Source organism: Ambystoma mexicanum, chromosome 12 (assembly GCF_040938575.1).
Source record: "Ambystoma mexicanum isolate Mex_15411 chromosome 12, UKY_AmexF1_1, whole genome shotgun sequence".
Classification (NCBI taxonomy): domain Eukaryota; kingdom Metazoa; phylum Chordata; class Amphibia; order Caudata; family Ambystomatidae; genus Ambystoma; species Ambystoma mexicanum.
The window spans coordinates 1,068,266,351-1,068,288,675 of NC_090936.1; the positions used below are offsets into that span (position 1 = coordinate 1,068,266,351).

At 44.2% G+C, this 22,325-nt stretch overlaps 1 protein-coding gene across 1 annotated transcript in view; it reads right to left on the reverse strand.

Moving 5' to 3' along the window:
* The window catches only part of LRGUK (leucine rich repeats and guanylate kinase domain containing), a 477,106-nt gene that overhangs the window by 231,791 nt on the left and 222,990 nt on the right, over positions 1-22,325 (reverse strand). The window contains exons 9-10 of the mRNA XM_069629624.1: positions 18,136-18,222; positions 9,805-9,911 (exon numbers count right to left, since the gene is read on the reverse strand). Coding sequence (XP_069485725.1) covers positions 9,805-9,911; positions 18,136-18,222 — 194 coding nt within the window. The remainder of the gene's footprint in view (positions 1-9,804; positions 9,912-18,135; positions 18,223-22,325) is intronic.

A 22,325-nucleotide genomic window follows, 5' to 3' on the forward strand; every position in this document is an offset into this window, starting at 1 on the left:
ACTGGTACTGCATTGTATGGTAAATCTGCAAATATAGTATGGCTAAGTCTTGGTCCAGCTAAATCTAGAAAAAGAGTTCTAAAATCATACGAAGATATAGAAACGATAGCCAAACATGATCCCAACAGCCAAGACATTTAAAAAAAAATGTATTGGACACACACTACCCAAACAGGAGTACCACTTTGGAAACCATGTGTCTATACCACATAGCCCAAAACTACACATACAAAAATGATATAAAACCTGATGAGCAAAACCGTAAATACAAAGTGACAAACTGTGATGGCAGCCAAGATCAGCCAAAATAGGGCTACTTAAGGTTAGCCACACAAGAATCAAAGCTACTGGACTTGGGAGAGCTTTTCCCACCAAAGCTATTGCACTCTGGAACGAGCTTCCAGATAACCTCAGACTGGAAAGCAGTTACTCCTTATTCAGGAAGCAGCTGAAAACGTTACTATTCCGGTAAATCGTTAATTTTTCAGCCTGGACTCCTCTGAGTAATCCTCTTTTCTTTTTACGTAGTCCTGTGACCTCTGTCTATTTGTGTTCTTGTCGTGCCCTGATGCTCGCGAGCTGCGGCGCGTTATAAATATATAAATAAAATAAATAAAATAAGTAAAACTCACCAAACCAAATTTAATTAATCATATCAAATTGTCATTAAAGACTCCTCAACATAAAGAAATATATTACATGTCCCTGCTACAACTCTTCAAACCATGGAGAAAAGAAGAAGAAATACTAGATACCCATGACTCATATGAAGACGCTTTCAAAGCCAATGAAAGCAGTATAACTGATGTAAACTTTGCACAGTACAAAACAATGTTGCACAATGAACAGCAACACGAAGAGGAACTCCAGGCCCAACTAGATAAGGACACTCCTGACAGTAGTCAACCTTCTGTCACAGGAAGCCAAGAACCACTGGGAGAACCACAAATAACAAATGAGGCAAAATTAGCTATGATAGAAGTAGAAAACACCATGTGTCACTATGAAGATAAAGAAGACTTAACTACACTACAATCAAAACTAAACAAAGAGCAACGTAGCATTTTTCAAGAAATAACAAAAGAAATTGCACATGGTGTGCAACATGAAAACAAAGAATGAACCTGCCAAAATTACAAACCTATACTATTGTAGGTCAGTGGTGAAGCTGGTTCTGGCAAAACATTCCTGATCAAAATCATCAGTAAGTTCCTTCAACAACTGACAAACAACAAACCGTCAGCTGTCGTCACTGCCCCCACAGGTTTAGCTGCCTACAACATAGGTGGTGTCACTTTACACCGATTACTACTCCTGCCAGTAGAACACCAAAACAAGTTAGATTATTACAAACCTTCTGCAGAAGCTGCAATGGAACTACGCAGAGTATTGAAACAAATGAAAATGCTACTAATAGATGAAGTGAGCATGGTGTCCAACCTAATGTTAGCTTTGATTCACCTCAGATTACAAGAAGTACTCAAAACAAACTATGAAGAGCTCTTTGCAGGAAAACACATCATTGTTTTTGGAGATCTTCTTCAATTGACACCTGTAAAAGGTGAGCCTATTTTTAAAACATTAGGACACAAACTCTGCCGTAAAACTGTTGGCAGCATTGGAAATGTCAACCTTTGGCAACATTTCCAATACAGAGAATTAACAGAAAACATGCGCCAATCTGCAGATCTCACTTATGGCAACATCTTAAAAAGTATCAGAGTTGGTATACTTTCTAGAGAAGCAGAAGCAGTATTGAAAACCCGGCACATTCATGCACTTTATGGTGATAATGCATGTGCTACAGATGTTATGGAACAATTAGCCCACAAAAATGTCAATTGTATGGCCTTAATGCCAACTCTTGCAAGCTGTTTCAAATTCAATGAAATAATGTTAAGCAAAGAAATGCAACCAATTATGGAAATTAGCGCCACAGACAAACTAGATGTACATGGAATGACACTACCCATGTGTGACCAAGCCACAACAAGACTAAATAGTTTAGAAAAATCAATCTCAAACACAGCAGGCTTGGAAAAGATATTAAAATTATCCTTAAATTGCAGAGTAATGCTTAAACGTAACCTTGACGTGGACCAAGGACTAGTTAATGGAGCACTGGGTACAGTTGTTGGCTTTCAAACATACCCACGTGACAACAAAATTCAGTTTGTCAATATTCTCTTTGACAAACTTTCAGAAGTAAAAAGAATAGGACGCTCAACCGCTCGATTTTTTCTCTTCAAAGACATGTTTGTACGCAGAGAACAATTTTCTCTAACTCTTGCATACGCAGTCACCATTCATAAATCACAAGGTCTTACTCTAGACAAAGCAATGATAGACATTGGTAACACAGTCTTTAAAGAAGGCATGAGCTACGTAGCACTGTCACGCCTACGTACAATTGACGGTCTATTTCTAATAAACTTTGATGCAAGTAAAGTAAACGCTGATATTCCTTGCATTTTAGAATACAATAGACTTCGTTCACTATACACCCCCATCTACAAACATATCCTGTTCCACAAAAAGGAAAATGTTCTAAAAGAAAACTAAATCAAACAGAAATGCAACCGGATGTCACTGCAAATCCTCCAAAGAGACTAAATGAAACTAAAACTTCATCAAGTACCACAAGCAAAAAAGAATCAATTAGGGAAAGTAAACCAGGTACTTCTTTAAAGAAGGGAGACAAACTCCAAAAAAGCAGTTAGATACAGAACTACCTGGCCATTTAAATTCTCAAATATAGTTGGTGTAAGTTGCTACGCAAATGTAGCAACGAATATTCTATTTCAATTACCACCAATTGTTGACATTTACTTACACAGTACAGACCCATTGTGTTTGCAAATGTTAGTACTTCACAGAAATGCAGCAAACAATCCTGACAACACGTATAGTGTTTTTGGAATAAGACAACAATTGGACTACTGTGCTGGAATGGTGAAATTCACTATAAACTCACAGGAAGATCCACAAGAATTTCTAATGTATTTACTATTAGTACTGGAAAACAAAAACATACCTATAAATGAAATCTTCCAGATTTCATACATGTGGAAACATACATGCACTCTCTGCAACAATGTGACACAAGAACAAATCCCCAATGAGCGCTTTGTCTATATATCAATACCTAATTGTGAATCCGTTCCATTTCAGCAACTTGTACAAAATGCAAACCATGGTAGATTATGTTCTACCTACAATTCGGATAATCGCTCCACATTACTAATACAAACACATAGTAAATACCTAATACTAATGCTTCTACGTTACAATGCAGATGGTACGAAAAACAACTGCAAGCTGACTGGATTCACACATGGTCAAATATCACTTGGTAGGAAAACCTTCACAACAATAGGTATAATCTACCACGCAGGAGCCACAACCAACTCAGGGCACTACACTGCATATATAAAAAAAAATGTGGATGGTTTGAATGTAATGATAGTACTGTTACTCTAAAGCAGAGATTACCAGCTAATCTTACAAACGCGTTTTTAATGTTCTTAAAACCAAAATTTGATAACTGAACTGTACTTAAACCTTAAGTACACTTGTAAAAAAATATAAACTGTCACAATATTTCAAAACCTAACTGCCCAAAGATTCTACAACAACTAATCAGATAAATTAATACCACTCAAATAGAACAAAAAATAGACAGTTAGAATACGCCAATTGGTATCCAACTGTCCCAAAATTTACAAATATGCAAACAGATAAATCAATACCACGAAATTATATCAAAACATAAACAGTTAGAATACGCCTACTGGTATCTAACTGGGCCAAAATTTTACAATATCCAAACAAATACCTAATATCTCACTGCTCACAAAAACTGAAACAATCCAATGCATAAAGCATTAGGCAGAAAGAACAAGTAAACGCGGAAAACAAACGAATAAATAAACAGGAGCATAACAGAAAAAGGTTTTTTTTTAATCCAACATGGATCTTTTTTTCTCCCACAGACCCAATGATTTTAGCAACAAACACAGAAGCTTTGCACAGTACTCTGGTTTGTAATCTACTAAATATGAGGGTCAATAAAAAGAAGAAAATGTTGATTGTACAATGTAATAAGTCATTATAAAATACTAATACTAACATGCTATTTTCTTTTATTATAGAAATGAACAAGAAAAACATGGACTCCCGTTACTAAACCAAATAGTACGTATAACAAGATAAATACAACCATTGCAGCATATCACACCCGGGTCGAAACACGTGTCGGCTGACCACATGGGACAATAAGAATCCCACCCTCACTATGTTTGGGTATAACCCAAGTTAATAAACAAACCTGCTACAAAGCAGCACCTTCAAAAACACAAAACTGTGTGGAATATAGATTTTTCTCATATATCCTCTAAGACAAGGTATCCGTGTCAATCCGAATTTCTACTGCAAAAGCATTAATAACAAAGCATATCCCCACAGCTACAGCAGAACAAGGGAACAAACACTAGCAAAAGCATCTATCAGCCATAGAAAACCAGAAGATACAGATGACCCGGTGATCAGATTCATTACTACATATAACTCAGGAGAAAAGATGTTAAAAGAATCCTAAGCAAATATTGGCATCTCCTTAAGAGAGTCAACTCCTCAAACCGCATGCAACTGTAACCTACAGGAAACAAGCCTCTTTGCAAACCAAATTGTCACCTAGTATGTTTGAAAGCGCACAAAGCACCACGATATGCTGCTGGCTTCCTGCGAAAACACCAGTTTTTTTTTTCCATGTACCAAATGTAAGGCATGTCGCTTTGGATTGAAAACAACAAAATACAATCATCCAAGAACAACTAAAGAAGTGTTGATAAAGAAAGAAATTAAATGCTCTACACCATTTGCTATCTACGTGATTACTTGCGCAGTGCAACCTATGGTACATCGGAAGCACGAAACAAGAAGATTGTGCATTTTACAGCATCTACGGGTAAATAAAAATGAGGACATGAATTATCCATTAGCAAAACATTTTGAGGATAATCATCATGGAAATGTCCCTTCTTTCAGATATTTTGTAATCGACACAGTTGACCCACACCCAAGAGGAGGCAACAGACTCAGAAGATTAAGACAACTAGAATCACGTTATATTGTGGATTACAACACAAACTCTGATGGGCCACAACCGAGACATAGAACTGTATGTATTCATAGGAGATTAACTGTGAGCCAACCAGTGTTTATCTGCCAACCGATGAGCGCTTTGGCTCATTCTGAGAGGAATCACATTAAAGACTACTATCCTTGCCCCAAAAGTCTCTCTGTTCTATTGTATTGATACATTGAACGAAAGCTATCCTTCCTTACCATTCTAGACCTTTAAATGAGTATCTGTTCAAGAATGCCCCACATCCAACCCTTATCTTGAATGTATATATGTCTGTTTTATAACTGCAGTACACATGTAGGTTTGAAGGATTATCTCAAGCTTTTTTTATACGAGTACTGTTTGCATTTTTGTAATTTCACTAATTAGCTTTTTGCATTCACTTTATACGTTTGTTTGTTATTCTTTCATCACATGAATTGTTTTTTTAACATGTAGCTTTTAGAGAGTAGAGGAGGTAAGCTGGTTTCACCGTGGCATAAACTCAGGGTTATAACATTACATTAAATTATTGACGGGGATGGTACGAGCAGGTCCACATTTTGAGGCACTCTAGCAGATTGCAATACAGCATTTTAGTATTTTATTGACAATTGCCAGCACTATTAATTATCATGTAACGCTATTAAGTGTTAATTCCCACTTGAAATCCATTGCTTACTATATAGCATATGAGTTCCTGTTGAATACAGTACAAGCAATTTGCACTTTAGAATTTGGCACATTTTGTGCCCTTTCAGGACAAGACTATTGGGCCACTTGGCCGACTACCCGACAAATTTCTTTCCTGGTAAGTTAAGATTTTAAATGGATTCCAAATGAGTTTCTAGGGAAACGTTACTCGCTACTTTAGTCTTCCAATGTCAGCACCTTGCACTTTACATATTATGCTACGCACTTTATGTATTGCACTTTCTCCATTCACGTTGAGTGGATTTGATTCGATCTAGTTAATTTGCTATTCTGCACATCACCTAGTGGACTCAACAACTTCGAAAGAAAGTTAGCAGTTAGCTTGATAACATCCGGATCAGCACTTTATTAAACCCTGATCCTACCATCTCCCTTTTCCATCTCCCTCATATGCCATTACCTTCTAGTACATCCTGTTGCCCACCGGTAGGTCCGATTCTTTACCCCCACATATCGCCCAATCATACCAACTGGAATATAGGTACTCATGAGATCAAAGCATTACACTTTGTATAATATTATTATAATTAATCGTTCCAAGAGATCAATTAGTGTGGTGGCACACCTCAGAAGAACCATGCACCAGTAATTTTACATGCAATCAATTGACTGGTCCTGTAACCCATCAGGGAGGACTCCTATCCAACCGGGAACCATATATATATATATATATACACGAGCACATTAAAACATTGTTCTCTCCCACTAGGGAGAACCTTTCATTTTCATTCTCATGATATATACATGCGCATTTGAGAATATACAGTGGCAGATTACTCTTTATAGCCTTGAACCAAATGCTGCAAAGACTTGCAGTTTTTCATATTGGAATGGTTTTACCTTGCATTTAACCAACAAGCATTCCTTCATGTTTTTTTTATGTTCACTACTATAGGAGTCTGAATGGACCATTGTCCTTTATTTAAAACACTGCCACATTAGAATATGCCTTTTGAAAATTATCAAATGCTTATTTGGAAAGCAATTTGGTATATGTATGTATTATATTCCAATATGCTCCTCAGAAATTACTAAGTGTGTGTTCGCAAAATGTATTGATGTACCCATGTACCAAGATGGTGACTCTGTGGGAGGAAAAGGCAAGTAGCCTTTTTTCAACAGCATCAAAGTAGGACCACATTCTTACCATATAAATGCCTAGTCCTCTCTCTACTATGTTAGACCTGACGAAGCCCGCAGGTCCGAGTGCTGGGTGTATTTAAAGCTTTTCAATTTAAAACAACAGATTAAATCTGTTAAGGTGACACCGATTGATATTCTGGTACTTCTATACTTCCCTTGACAATTAAGCTGGAATCATTATCCTTTTGCATAACATGCCGCTATAAAGTTTTGTTTTCAAATATTGTCAGGTCAGATTGTTATGTTATTTGTGTACTATCCAAGTCAGTTGTACAAAACAGGCTATTATTTTAGTTCATGAAAGTCAAACATTCACAAATATAACTGGTAAACAATGCATCATGTGCAGAAACTCCACATTTATTCAAATACCAGCTTTACCTGTCAGCCAACGTGGGTGATCCTGGGCAATTCATTTAATTGGGTAGTGACTAACCAGTCAACATTGCCTTTCTCTAAACATTTCAAGTTGCCAGCCTAAAAAAGTGATTGAAGTCTCAGGATTTGCTCTTTGAAAAAGTCTCACTCATGGTTTAACTAGCGACAGTGCTGCTTCATGGATAATAGTGGCTTTGATATATTGCACACGGCAGCCATTTGTTTCTTTGCTGACTAATATCAATACAGCTTAAAAACTATAGTTCTCTTCTAATCTTAGTCTATGTTAGCATACATGCACCTTTCTGGCAGCTTTTAATTTATATCCACTATCTCTTCTATGCAAGGGTCTGTGCACCTTTCACACTGGCTGCATGCTTGAGCATGCTTGAGCATTTTCACATTCTGCTAACGGGAGTCTGATGTGTATGCTAGGCTATGTGTTCCTTTTTATAAGGCTGCTCATCTGTGTCCTGAATCTAAAACTACACCCTCCTCTTGGCTGCTCTTTGCAGTTGTGGTTGTTAGGTGGCACCAAAGCGCCACCTAGAAGCCAAAAATATTGCACTGGAATACAGCAAGAAGGAAGAATGAGGAATACACAGCCGGTGGAGGGGGGGGTTTGATTTTTTACTCACCAATTGACCCTCCATGGCCATGCTAATCCCTGTTCCAATTTCCATCCACTACCGGCCCCCTCTTGCCCATGACACACCCTCCTAGTATCTCTAGGGGCTAGCTTTATCACGCTGTAACATCAACTACCGTGTTCTTTATTAACAGTCATCTGATAATTAATGGCGTAATTCAATTTGAAATTGTGTTACTGGTGCAATACACATGTCTTACTAAGTGTGCCTTCAGCCACCTGATTTATAAGCAGTACGCTTCACCTTCCACTGAAGGCCTGTTAAAGCAAGCATTATCAAAGCCAACAGTTTTAACTTGTGTATAGTTATTAGATGGACATTTCCCAGGCACTGCTATCATATACCCAGGCACTCGCACAGATTCCAGCTGTTGCCATCTTATGGCAAGGTGAAACCATTAACAAAACTGTTGACGTTGCCATTACTTGTTAAAATGTGTAAAATGTGTCACATACCCTGGCTGTGGACTACTACTGTTGCCCTTGAAATGCTACGTGTTTGTTATTGTGATTGCAGCAGGTGTGAAGAGGGTACGTGGACTGGAAGGGAGCACCCATGCATATTTTGATTGTTATGTATCAAGCAATGTGCTGTGATGACATGGGAGGGGGCACGGCCAGAGATACTGGATCCCTTCATTTTTTTGGTTCCGGGGCTTGGCGGGAAAGACGTGCTCCAAGCCCCAAAATTCCTTCAGATGGCCCTACCTGAAAGCCTCCCCATACTGTGCCACCAAGGGCCCTACAACCCAGCTCTGCTTGGGCCCCCTTTCAAGTAAGATGGTAGGCATGTTTAGCCTTTTTTGGCTGATTGACAACAAAGTGAGCCAATTGTTGACAACTGTTGGCGATTGTTTTTTCACGTGTGCCCTGCTACAGGGGACTCTGGATGAGGTGGCCACCAACTCACCTTAGCCCAACCCTGTAAAGGTAGCAGCAAGCATGTCCGCGTCATGCGGGGCGCCTTCAGCCAGTCCAGCTTTTTCATCAACAGCACTTTGCATTCTGAGACTGGAAGTTGCGCTTTTTCCTTTATAGGTACGTGTCTAGAATTCCCAGCATGCCAAGCGCTGTAAGCTAAAATGCCAGCTCTAGATAGAGGACTCTTTCCAGCAGGACGCAGGCACTCTAGTATCCAGGCTTCGCATTGCAAATGCCCTGTGCCGCAGTCAAGATGTACTGGGTGAATTAATTAGATGAATGTCAACCGATAATCCAACCCAGAATGTCCCATTGTGAATCCAAAATGATAAAAGATTGCCAAGTCACCTAAACAAAATTATGACATCCACAGTGTCATTATTTACAATTGTTTAATACCAACAATTTTGAAAATGGTCCAAAGCTGCCCTGAACATTAAATCTGATTTTACATCAATTCGATCCACTTAAGTAGTGAAAGAACAAGCGGAAGATTTATCAGGCAACTTTATAATCATCAATAACTATTCAGACTAGCCTCAAAAAACAAGGATCTTGTGCTGTCTCAAAGAAGCTGCCCACTAGCCACTTGCGTAGTTTAAACGTAGCTGCTTTGATTTTTAAAGCATGTTCTGCAAGCCAGCAGCGGTGGGGCTGACGATTTCACCCATGACATAGGTTCATATTACAGTGCGGGGCCGCGCGTGTTCACCGCACTCCTGTGCTTAACAGGCCGTGATATTGATAGCAAGCTCTGGGGGCTGTGCAGCTAAAACAGGGCGCAACAGAAAGCACTGCAAGAACCCAAGCAGTCGGTCTTGTTGTGTTTTATCGCCACCTTCAGGCCGTGCTCGGGGATGCAAGGACGCCTTACCTGTCAAAGACGCGCTGCAGCTGCATCATACTGTACATGATGTTGGCCATGTGGTCCTGTCCTGCGATGACTTCTGGAGGAGGGTTGTACTTGTTCACCGCTGCCACCTGTTTCCAAGACAAGATCAACCAATGAATGAAAACCAAAAGAGTGGTTCCCTGGAGCGCAGATCACAGAAACGTTGCACCATCTCAAGTGCAAAGCCGCACTGTATTAGCACTAGAGCAAAAAACATTGGGCCACATTAAAACATATTTGCACCATAACGAGTGCAATATTTCATGGTATAATTGCCCTGGTGCAAAAAAACATGTATTTTTGCACCTGGTCAAACTTTGCCCTAGAGTTAATACGGTGCGACGTTGCAGTTTCTGGAATATGGCCCCATAAGTGCAGATATTGTGCGATTTTGAGAGCGAGCCAGACATGGCATAACCATATGAAACATGGACAGTGTCAACCTTGTATATCTCGAAGCAGCCGCCCAGCATAGATGGCAGCTTTTCACAGTGGGCCCGAGGGTCACTTAAGGTTGCCCATACTCTTACGCCTCGCATTACATTTTTTGCAAAGCTTCACCCACCTCACTAAAAGGAGAATATGCTCTGTGAAGCCATTGAGGACAGCTGTATTAGAATTATAAACAAGCACAGTTCACTTATATTGACCTTTTAGTAATAATTTTAAATGTGTAGATACGTGCATTTGCCCTAGTAGGCGTGAAAGTTCCTTAGTTGACTGGGATTTTATAGTGACTTGGGTGTATTGTGTCTGTATGAGTGCAGTGGGAGGCCTTGTAGAATGTGTGGAGGTATGTGGAACTTGAGACCTAGAGGTTCCAGGAAAGTCAGTTGAGGACTGGAGTAATGACAGGGACCAGAGTGGCTCCCCTTTCCAATGCTCCCTCGCTCAAGGAAACCGGGCTAGAAATACCCGAGCAGTATGCAAAAGCGTAGCTGTGATATTTACATGCTGGAGCGTAATGGCTTCAGCATGTAAATATCACTTCCTGATGACGTTAGCACACGTAGATTGAGTCAACATCATCACGCCCCTCCTGACCCACAGGCACGGAAGGGAAAGTCCTCCCCTTCACTGACTGGGGGTCGAAGGGATACATGGAGCAGCAGCAGGGGGCGATCCGCCCCCCCCCCCCCCAACAGTAAGCAATGCAGAGGACAAGGTATCTCTTCCCCCGCACTGGAAATGTAGTGCAGAGGACAAGACACCTCGTCCTCTGCACTTAAGGGGTTAAAGTAGCACTCTAGGTTAGGAGCCATGGGCCTCATCACGAGTTGGCCGGTTTTCCAGCTGTAATACCGCCCAACTGTAATAGCTATAGTGTCCACTGGTCCGGCGGTATTACCGCCGGATCACGGGTTGAGTGCCAACGATAAATCCCCATTCCCATTGGGTCCAATGGGGCATTTTCAGTGCTAATACCATGCGCTAATACAGCCGGCGGTAATACTGCAGAAAACAGGGCGCTAAATGGGATTTTCACCGCCAGAAAAAAGCTGGCGGTAAAACAGCCCATTTAGAGCCCAACTTGTGATAGGGCTAGCCCTTAAATGTGGCGGTAATACCGTTACCGCCGCATTTAAGGGCTACAGCCAGTGGTGGAAATGGAAAAAATGTGGTGGGGGATCCCACAACACGTATGGGAGGGGGAGTTTGGGGAGCCGTTATGCCCGAGGGGGCGGGGCACATAGTGGAAAAAAAAAAAAAAAAGCCTCCCAAGCAGCATTGCCTTTTACCGCCGGCTTTGGCACTGGTGTGTAATGCACAATGCTCGCTACATCATGTACAACTGAAAAGAATCAGTATTATATGTAGTGAGCATTGTGCATTGCACACCAGAGCCAAAGCCGCGGTAAAAGGCAATGCTGCCGTCGCGGCTGCATTTTTTTTTTATTTTTGTCTTTTTTTTATGTATTCCAGTGCTGCTCATGGGTGGCTGACTCTGGCCGGATCCCGAGATCCGGCTCCATATCTGGTGCCGGATCTCGGATCCGCCGAGAGCCGGCCCAATGACCAGCACTGGCTACAGCCCAACTGGTGATGAGGCCTATAGTCAAGCAAAATGCAAGTGTGGCAAAATACAAATAGTGGTGAGATTTAAACCAGCAATCTAAACGAGGAAACCTAGTAAGTCAATGCAAGTGTGGCAAAACGCAAACACTGGCAGGATTTCAAGCAGCAATCTACACTGGGAAAAGCTAGTCAGGCAATGCAAGTGTGGCAGAGTACAAACAGTGGTGAGATTTAAAGCAGCAATCTACACTGGGAAAAGCTAGTCAGGCAATGCAAGTGTGGCAGAATGGAAAAGTGGCGATCTATAATGTAATAAACTCCCAGTTGGAACACCCTGGGAAGCACTATGTAGGTTTGGCAAAATACAGTAATAGTAAGAGTCAAGGAAGATGTCCCTTACCTGGATGTAGCTGTAGAAAAGGGAGCATGGCCTCCTGCAGGATTGGGGCGCCAGGCAAACGGGGATAGAAGGCACCCTAAGAAAGGCGGCCTTTGCATGTGCGCTTTGGCAGCAGATCGGGCAGGGCTGTCCCGAGAGTTCCTCCTAAAATGCAAGGTTCAGGGATCACCTAACCCGGGGTCAGGGCGTATGCTGGGAAAATAGAAGGGCTGAGGTGGAATGGAAGCAGGGCCTGGCGCCCCAAACAAGGAAGTGCTCAGAGAAGGACAAGAGGCAAGGGAAGGCGGAAAGTGGCAAACGGACTCAAAGCCTGGCACAAATACACTAAGAGCTACATACAGTTCTTTGTGGAGGTGAGGAGTCCTCGTCCCCCCTTGCAGCCGAAAGAGAGGGATTTCGCGGGTGCAAGGGAGGGGTACTGTGCCCTGGAGGAACACACCAATCGGGTTTCAGGGGACGGTGCAGGGGTATAGAGGAGGGGCGGGGAATGGAGGCAGGGCCTGGCGCACTAAATGAGGAAGCGCTCAAGGAGAGGGCAGGGGGAAGGTGGAAAGGTGAAAAAGGGCTAAAGGCCGGGCACAAGCACACAAAGAGATACTTCCAGGTCTTTGTAGAGGTGAGGAGTCCTCGTCCAAGCTTGCAGCAGCAAGAGAGAGAGAGAGAGATTTCTCAGGTGCACGGGAGGGTTACTGTACCGTGCCCTGGGGGAAAACAGCAATCAGGTGTGGGGGGCAGGAGGTGGTGGAATGGAGGGGGGGCCGAGGGGGACTGGAGGCAGGGCCTGGCGCACTAAATGAGGAAGCGGTCAGGGAAGGGCAGTGGCAAGTGGCGAAAGGGGCAAAAGAGCCAAAGGCCCGGGCACAAGCACACAAAGAGCTACTTCCAGTTCTTTGTAGAGGTGAGGAGTCCTCGTCCAAGCTTGCAGCAGCAAGAGAGAGAGAGAGAGATTGCTCCGGTGCACGGGAGGGTTCAGGGCCGTCACGAGGGGGGTGCAGGGGGGGGCAAACTGCCCCAGGCCTCGCGCACAGGGGGGGCCTCGCAGCCGCCTGGATGACATTTCATCTTGGGAGCTGTGAGGTGTCATTAGGATTGAAAAAAAAGGATTAAAAAAAAAAAGTTACACCACGAGCACACAGCATGATGGGGGTGGGGCGGGGAGGGCCATGGCCCACGGGGGATATAGCGGGCACTGGCAGGTGGCGCCGGCGGCACTGTACAATGTAACAGTTTGCCGGCGCCCCGTCCCAGCATCATTCTACGTGGTTTGCAAACCTTGCATTTTGCAGACGACGCAGGCGTTGGAGTCAGAGATAAAGTCGTTAAGTGAAATGACTTCAGTGCCTGGACTCCAGCGCCTGCCCAGCACTTGTGTTGGATTTCGTCGTGGCCTGGTCCAGGGGTCCTTGGATGATCACAGCAGCGCCTGTAGGGGCCAATAGGATACAGCAGCAGGTAAGGTATCCGAATTTGGTGAATGAGGGTCAAGTGCTAAAAATTAAAGAGGGAGGACTCATCAAGAAACGCAATGGGATGCGTCGCCATAAATTAACGTATGAAGGTGAAATATGCACATTTCATTAAATTGGCTTTGCATAACCACTCAAATTGCAAAAAAGAGAGGATATTTTCATCTAATGGTGTTTTTGAAAATGTTAAAAGGTGTGCACGTTTTAAACTCCAAAACCAATACAAATGTTTTCCCTGGAGTGTGCAGGACTGAAATGGGACATTTCACCTTTAGTTGTTAGTTATTTATGCAGTAGTGAAGTGTCCGGCCTGCAAACCTGGTGAGGACTTTCAAAGAGGAAATTCAATGTTTCTCATTTTAGATGGGGGGAACTGAGTCCACTCTCTTAAATAAGCGGGTGGACTCTGTCCACCCGCGTGTACCCTCAACTTGAGCCCTGGGTGAATCAATGGCAACCCGTGTGTGTGGTCAGCACCATCAGCGTGTAAACTTTAAGTCCCAGAATGCAACACAAAGATAGATATGCATATTCGTTGTCCCAAACTTCCCGCTGATAGTTACATAGCACTCAACCTTACCAAGGTGGGTGAAAACACCAGATTTCTTTTTTTTGGACGGGGTGAGAGCCCAATGAAGTGAATGGGCGTATAGAGGGCTTGGATAGTGAGGTAGATGACTGTAAGGAGGGTGACACCTATGATAACGCTAATGCGGCCTTCTGTTTTTCGAACACATTGGGTTGGTATCTATTAGATTTTGCTCGCGTTTAACACCTCTTTCAGTTTATCGACTGTAAGATCATTAGATTCACTTTTCTCATAATATGTACAATTATGTGGATCTGCCACGTGCACAGATGGTCCGTTGCCAGCTGAAAACCACCACTCGGAGCCTAGAAGGCTCACTTTTAGGCATTCCTATGGTGGAAATGAAACAAACAGCATATCTAGGTGTGCTCCATCAAGCTGCAATTGATAGACCCCTTCCGACCTTGACTTCCCTGGGGTATATAGAAGTGTTATCACCTTGTTGCCTTTTGACACCAGTTCCTCCTCATCACCCACTTGCTGACAAAGTAGGATTTAAAGATTTTCAGTGGGCATTTAGTGTTTCAGCTCCCTGCTAGCTGGCTGTCTCGCCAGGCCTTTCAGCTCTTTCAGTTGAAAATGGCTCCGGGGGACACCAGCAAATGCCCCCATGTTGCCAGTCAGCAGTTTTCTAACATGGCAATATATTCCTTTCTATATTCCTTTCGTTTTGGGGCTTAAAATGAGCGCTTTCAAATGCTGGTCTTATAGCTGCGTTTGCTGGAGCCCTTTCAGCGGTCACTTCCCTGAGGTACACAGAATTGTTATCTCCACATTGCCTTTTAACACTGGTTCCCCCACGTCAGCCAACTTCTGACAAAGGGGGATTTTAAGATTTTCAGTGGGCATTTAGTGTTTTAGCTCCCTGCTGGCTGGCCGTCTTGTGATAATTAGTGGCTATTAACTCCTGGCTGTTTTTCTTTGTCTCCATTATAATGTATGAACCCAACGGTGGCCTGAGACTGTTTTCCGCTCTAAGCAATGGGGGCCCAGAACCGTCATGTTGAAATGGGCCCCAACTCATCTTCAGCCAGGCCTAGGTAAAGAAAATATAAGTGTTGTCAGGTGGCTAGACTGGCCTACATTGAATATTGGCCAGTCTAGCCAGCAATAACACTCATGGTGCACAGCTGGTCTGTATATACGTTCCGTGTTTTTTTTACTGGCTGTGATTCCTTATATGGTAATGCTGGCCCAGATGCCTTTGGGTTCGGCGCGCTTTACAAATGCCAAATAAATAAATAAATAAATAAATAAAATATATTGATTCAGCCTGCATGGACATGTATACAAACAGCCAGCATAAACATGTTTTCATACTGGCGCATGATGTGGGCAAAGGCAGCATTAAATGCAATGGAAAAGGCTCCTGTGCATGGTTCGTGGCTTACATCTGCTGGGCTTGTCCGTGGGCTACCATATGAAACCAATCGCAAACTCTATGGCATTTCACCCGAATTTATAAACAATTTTAATTTGCTTCAAAACAATTTTGGGGGCAGGAAACCTTCTCAAGCACCCCTTGTTTGGGCTCCTCCCTCACTGTGCTCTGTCAGTCCCACATAATTGGTGCACACATTTAAGCTTCTCCAGTTCAAACATTCATCAGCTGCCAGTGAACACCATCTACCTGTCACTGGGTATGATGTGTGTTTCAATGCACACAAAGGGGCAGGGCGCTCCTCCGTAAAGCTGCGTCACACACCCCCCGCCGTCATGCCTTCCTGTATATATTTACGCACATGGCAAAGTTGTTATTCTGAAGGGGACTTGTCTTCAGTACAGAAACATCACTTTGCCGTAGTTGATTTGCTGCCATAATAATGAACAGTATTTGGGTTGCTCCACACAAACTCAATGGGAGATTTCTTGCATCTCCTGTTTGCGGCGGCAACGCTGGCCCAGTGCAAAGAATTCTAAGGGGGCCTCACCAAACGTTTTGCCCCGGGCCTCACCACACGTTGTGACAGCCCTGGGAGGGTTACTGTACCGTGCCCTGGGGGAAAACAGCAATCAGGTGTGGGGGGCAGGAGGTGGTGGAATGGAGGGGGGGCGAGGGGGAATGGAGGCAGGGCCTGGCGCACTAAATGAGGAAGCGGTCAGGGAAGGGCAGTGGCAAGTGGCGAAAGGGGCAAAAGAGCCAAAGGCCCGGGCACAAGCACACAAAGAGCTACTTCCAGTTTTATGCAGAGGCCAGGCGTCCTGGTCCACGCTTGGAGCAGCAGAGATTTGTGGTTGATCGGTACAAGAAAACCAGAGTATTTGGCAAAACACGCACCGTTATCTCTGCCAAACTACGGAACTCTGCCTGCACAAATCCACACTACCAAAGACGGCATTGCCCCTTTACTGCTCGGAAACATCATCATCAAGACTGGCTTTGTTGTAATGACACAGTCAGTCATTATTTCCTCCTCGTACATGGACTTTTCGGTGCATTTACTTCGCCTGGATTGGGTGGTAATGTATACGTTAGGGTTAGCTGTAGCGTTAAGGAGGGGATAGGGGGAAGAATATGGGTTGGAAAAGAAGGGGAGGTACTGGGGTCTCCCCCTGTAATGACGAAGTGAAACTATGATGAAGTAAATGTATGAAGACGACAATGGGCCTCATTACAAGTTTGGCAGTAGCCGCTGGCGGCAAACTTGTGGAAAATTTCGGCACCCGCGAATGGGCAATTACCGAGTCATTACGGCCCCGCTGGACCCGGTAATTGCCCATTCACAGGCACCAGAAAATATTCTTCCCCATTCCCATGGAACCGGGCGCCATGGGAATGGGGAAGCCGGGTGCACTGGCACCACTCATGAATGGGGCCGGTGCATCCGACATGCTCTGCTCACGGGTGCCGGTACACCCGCCAGGCCAGTCCTGGCGGCCGGGAAGACACCTGCGAGCAGAACTCATAGTTTGCCAGTCCGGTATCTACAGTACTGGCAAGCTTACCGGTACCGTAGTTACCGGACCGGCAAACTTGTAATGAGGGCCACTGTCAAACTAAGTCAGTGTTGGGCGAAATGAAGGGGGACGAAGGAAAGAAATACACCCCAAAGACATCCAGACTTTTAGGAAAAATTTGAAAGCATTCCTTTTATAATTCGCTCTTTCACTCCATCTTGCTCTGCATATGTGGGATGAGCCCTGGAAGACTTTTTGGGGTGGTAGCGCCTCGTCTCTCTCTCCAATAACAATAATAGTGCTGTCCTTTTTCGTCAGTAAGCCACATAGCTTGTTGGGAAAATCTGTGAATTGCAATCCCCTATATTACTAATCCCCTATATCACTGACTGGGGCCCCAGGGGCCTACAACATTTGGATCGCCAGATGTTTTGGACTGCAACTCCCATCATGCCTAGCCGGGATAGCTAATGGTGAGGGATTAAGGGAGACTGGAGTCATAATTCATAATTTGGAGAGCCCCAGGCTACAGACTCCTGGACTAGGCTACACCACCCCAGCTAACAAACCCTATGCTGGCTTCCCGGCAAAGTGCATAGAGGCGAAGGATCACTTGGTATGTAATTTACTAAAAAAGGACACTTGAAAGAACAGCAGTGTATGTGTATTTGCGACAAAAACAGGAAAGCTGGTAATACAGTGTGTGGGGAGGTGTATTCCTGCAGTTCTACCCAGGGATTTCTAAACCAAGTCATCCCTCCCAATGAATAAAGCTTCATGATGTCACGCGTAATGCACCCCTGGGAGCGCTTCCCCTTTGCTTTAAAGCGCTCTTTAATTGCATGCCAAGATCTGAGAGGACACCATTTAGCCGCATCCTCCGCCCTGCGGGGAAGGGGGCGATTAATAAACGCAACACTCGTGCGGCAGAAAGACACAGCTACCTTTTCTTCCACTGTAATCTTCTTTTCATCCAGCTCGGTTAGTCTCGGGAGCATGAAAATCACAGAAAGCCAATATCCCGGAAGCTCCTGGCGGGGAGATCAGAGAATAAGGGAGAAACGTTTAGAAGTACTTGTGATATGAGCCGTGAAATCTCTCCTTGGAAAGCCTGCGAGTTAGATACATGCGAGTTATACATTTGCCTGTCATAAGCTTCTGAGGATATATCAACCAGACATAACAAGATTTCAGAGGCTTTCCACCTCAAAGCATTAGCTAGTAGTTATGATTAATTCAAAACCTTCCATTCATCCATCACTTTTAGGTTCTAGTTTATCACCCCCCAAGTGATAAACGGTGGGCCCAGGAGAGGGTCCCTCACTCGCTGCGACATCGGGAACCAAGTCGCAGCTCACTAATAAGGCCCAACAAGGCCTGTGCAGTTTTAACAACGGCGGAGTGGCATTTGTGCCTGTGCAGAGGGTGCAGGACCTTAGGCTGAACTCCTGCCATGAGTGTAAGAATCAGGGCTGATGTTTATATGTCTTCTCCCCTTCTGTAATGGTGCAGATGGGTAAAATTGACTGTAGGGGAGGCAGTGCCGAACAATGCCAGTGGTTACGACTAATTCAAAATTCTTCCACCCACTGCTTTTTACTTTTACATTTTAGAAAACACAGACTCGTTGTTTTTAGTCATAGAATGGACCACGGTATGTACAGATCTCTTTTTAAAACCTCCAGATTGTGATATGTTTTATTTGGCAAACTGGAAAAACAAGGTTATGATGGTATGATGCAGTAGCTTTCCAAGCATGACAGAATGACTCCTAAGGGGAGACCGATTCTGTAATGTTTAAGTAGCAAATGCAATGTTATTTCCAACGCGTGCTTTTAAGCTTGTACTGCATGTTTTTATTTTTAATTCCAAACTGCTTTACATGAAAGTTATGTTTCTTCATGTGCGACAGGATCTGGAAATGGACCCCATCTAGGGGTAGCCGGGAACCCTCTCAACCTGGGGTAGAGGGCCTACCAGAGCGAAGGTCAGAGCTAGCCTTGATCCAGAGGCAGTGAGTGGAAGTTGGGGCCCTCTGTCACACGATGCCCCCCAGTACGCTTTCTGGCCAGAGTGCCCTTGTCTTTCCAGGACAGCAACTCCCAGAATGCACCTAGGCACAACCAACAAACCCCGGACAGGAGCCATGGGAATGGAATGGATTCTCTTGCCAAACAGAGATGGGACACCAAACACCCGACCGACCAACCAACTGAAGACAGACCAGAGATGAAAGGTGGAACAGTAAAGGAAATGAGAGTGAGAGGGGACTGCACAGGAGCAGGAGAGATACAAAAATGCCCCCCAAACGAAATTAGAAGACATGTCACCAGCTTTTGAAGAAACCCACAGGGAATACAAACAGCCTGAGCACATGGATGCTACCATGCAAATGGAGATAGATATGATAAATCATTTATAACACGCCTGTACACAAGTGTTTCTAGATGCGAACAGAGCTAGGTGGCTAGAAACAGGAGCATGGGTAAGATGAGTTTTTAAAGCTTAGCACCTGTGTAATCCAGCCCCTGTGGAAAAAATAGCCACAGAGTGGTCAGCAGAGTCAGGCGAGTGCTGGAAGCAATGCAAGAGAGCATAGAGGATAGCACCATGAATAGAATAGTATAACAAGATAGTTAACATGAGAGAGCAGGGCTTGTAGGGGTGAGGTCAAGAGGCATGGAGGTGGACCGCGAGACCAGGCAACGGTCAAGGGGAGTGCTGAAAATGTGATAGAGTTGGTGCAGAGTGTAGGTGAGGTATTGGTTGTGAGAGAGTGGTATCAGGTGAGTGAGTGGTATCAGGTGAGTGTAGTGTGGTTAGTGGGGGTGTAAAAGGTGAGTGAGAACGATACATCAATATATATGGGGAGAGTGGTCTAGGGGATATGAGAGAGATAAAGAGTGTATGGTGGGATGGTTTGGAGAGAGAGTGCAAGCCGGTACTGGGAGTAGAGGGGAGGGTGAAGTGAAAAAGAATGGGAGGACATAGTTGCACGAGATAGGCGGACAGAGTGTGGCACTATTAGGAAACTGTATATGGGGGAGATGAGAATGGGGGTCTGGAGAGAGGCGAGGAGAGTGGAGATGGATGTAGAGGTTGGTGTGGTGAGGAGAGGAGAGGGGTGAGGAGAGAGTACAGCCATTTAAGGTACAGCAGGGGAGACTGGAAGGGGTGAGAGAAGGTGGAGGAGGGTGAGTAGATGCACAATAAAATCGTCGTTTCCAACTGAGGAAACCAGAAGAGTATTAGGTTAGGGACCCCATAGAAGAAACCTGGGGGCAGGGTGGGGGGGTCACGTACTTACCTGATATCCCGCCTTGGTCCCAGCACTGAATGGCCCTCGGAACACCAAGCCGCTTCTTCACCCTGCGGCGCTCCTGGTGGTTGCCATGACATCTGGCAGGCACAAATCAACGTTTACGACCGGCACATCAGCGATGCAGGAGAGGGGTCACATGGCAACACTGCCGTCACGTGATTCAAGGATTTCCTAGCCTGGACGCAGTGTCATGCTATTTAAGGGACCAGCAACAGCCCTTGTTGCTTCTCAGCTGTTGTGGCGTGTGGCTTTCTTCGTTCCCTGCTTTCTCCTGATTTCCTGCACCTCAAAACCTCAGCTTTTGGACTACCTCTTTCGATTTTCCTTGGATTTTGCCGAATTGGTTTTTGTTCCCTGGATTGCTGGCTCTTGGACAGCTTACCTCTGGAACTCTTGTGGATTGCTGCTTTGTTTTTGTTGGTGACTTGGGCGTCTAGACCCTTACCGTACCTGGATATCATCTTGGAACTCTGGTGGAACCCCACCAGGCTAGCACTACCGGTCTTTGGCATCCTCATGCCGTCAGGCCACAGTTCGTTCCTTTCTTCCTCTCCTCTCCACTTGCCTATACCTATAACAAGTATGTGCGCTGTACTAAGGGGGGGGGGAATACTGCATTAATTCTGTGTTTGTGTATTGATTCTTTCTATAGCTGCTGAGTGCCATTACCAGGATTAAGTTCACCTGGGACATCTGTTTGTGACAGGGAGCTACATGGAAAAGAATGTGACCCTTAGGCCCTCATCCATAGCTAGCTTTTAGCCAGTAAGTAGGGTTTACGGATCACTAGTGTAAAACCTGGGTTTCGGGAAGACTGAGTTAGTGGGGTGGGAGCCCAGCGAAGTTCGAGATAGTAAAGCTCTCAGAGCCATGTTTACCAATTTTGAAATAAAAAATCTTGAACCATCTTTGGGGTCTGGGAGTTATTGAAACCGTCAGTGACACATTCTATGTCCTGCTTTAAGACTTTTTGTTTGAAAGATAGCTTACATTATCTTCTAGTTGGTCTCCCCTTTTCACTACCAAATGAAGTTACATTCACCCTGTTATGCTAATAGAAAGTTAATTTCTTATCCTTTCCCTCGTTTTCAATCTGTTGTGCTCATCTTCTAATGACATCTTTGGCACATAGAAAAAGTATGTGTACTCTTTTCAGTTGCTCCGGATAATGTTTTAGACTGGCCTTCCGTTATGATGCCTAAAAACCTATTCTGCTAAAAGCACTTTAGATGGAACCAGAACACGTGTCTTTCTGGCCATTTTATATGCCTGTACATACGTGTGGTAAGTGGGAGGAGGTTCTCCAAGGAAGGGTCTCCAATGATAGTCATACAATGGATTCTTCATGTAGAATTGATTATTTGTGTGTATTTGGTGCTAGCACAAAAACACTGCACACATTAGTAAAAACAGGTTGAGATGGTGAAAAATGAGGCCTAGATGGGCGATTGAAGATTTGGTAAGTCTGTGAAGAGCAAGTATTAGAGGAATGGTTGTATTGAATTCGAATGGGGGTTACAAAAATAAACTTCTTATGCCCAGCGACCGGTTTTCTTATTGTTGCTTGTGCATGTGTGAGGAACACGGAGGTCAATGCCCCTCCTCCAATAATAGCAACAACTGTTTGGTTCTCACCAAGAAGCTGCGCCACAGATTCAATTTAGCTTCAATCTCTTTAGGACATAAGGTAGTCAGTTGAGGAGCTTTGTATGCCCCCACCTAGAGGATAGCCCTAAACCTACCCGAGACTGCCAGGCAGCTGCCGACAGAGGGAGGAGTGTTCGGTGTAGTCAATGATGAATACAGGCTAAT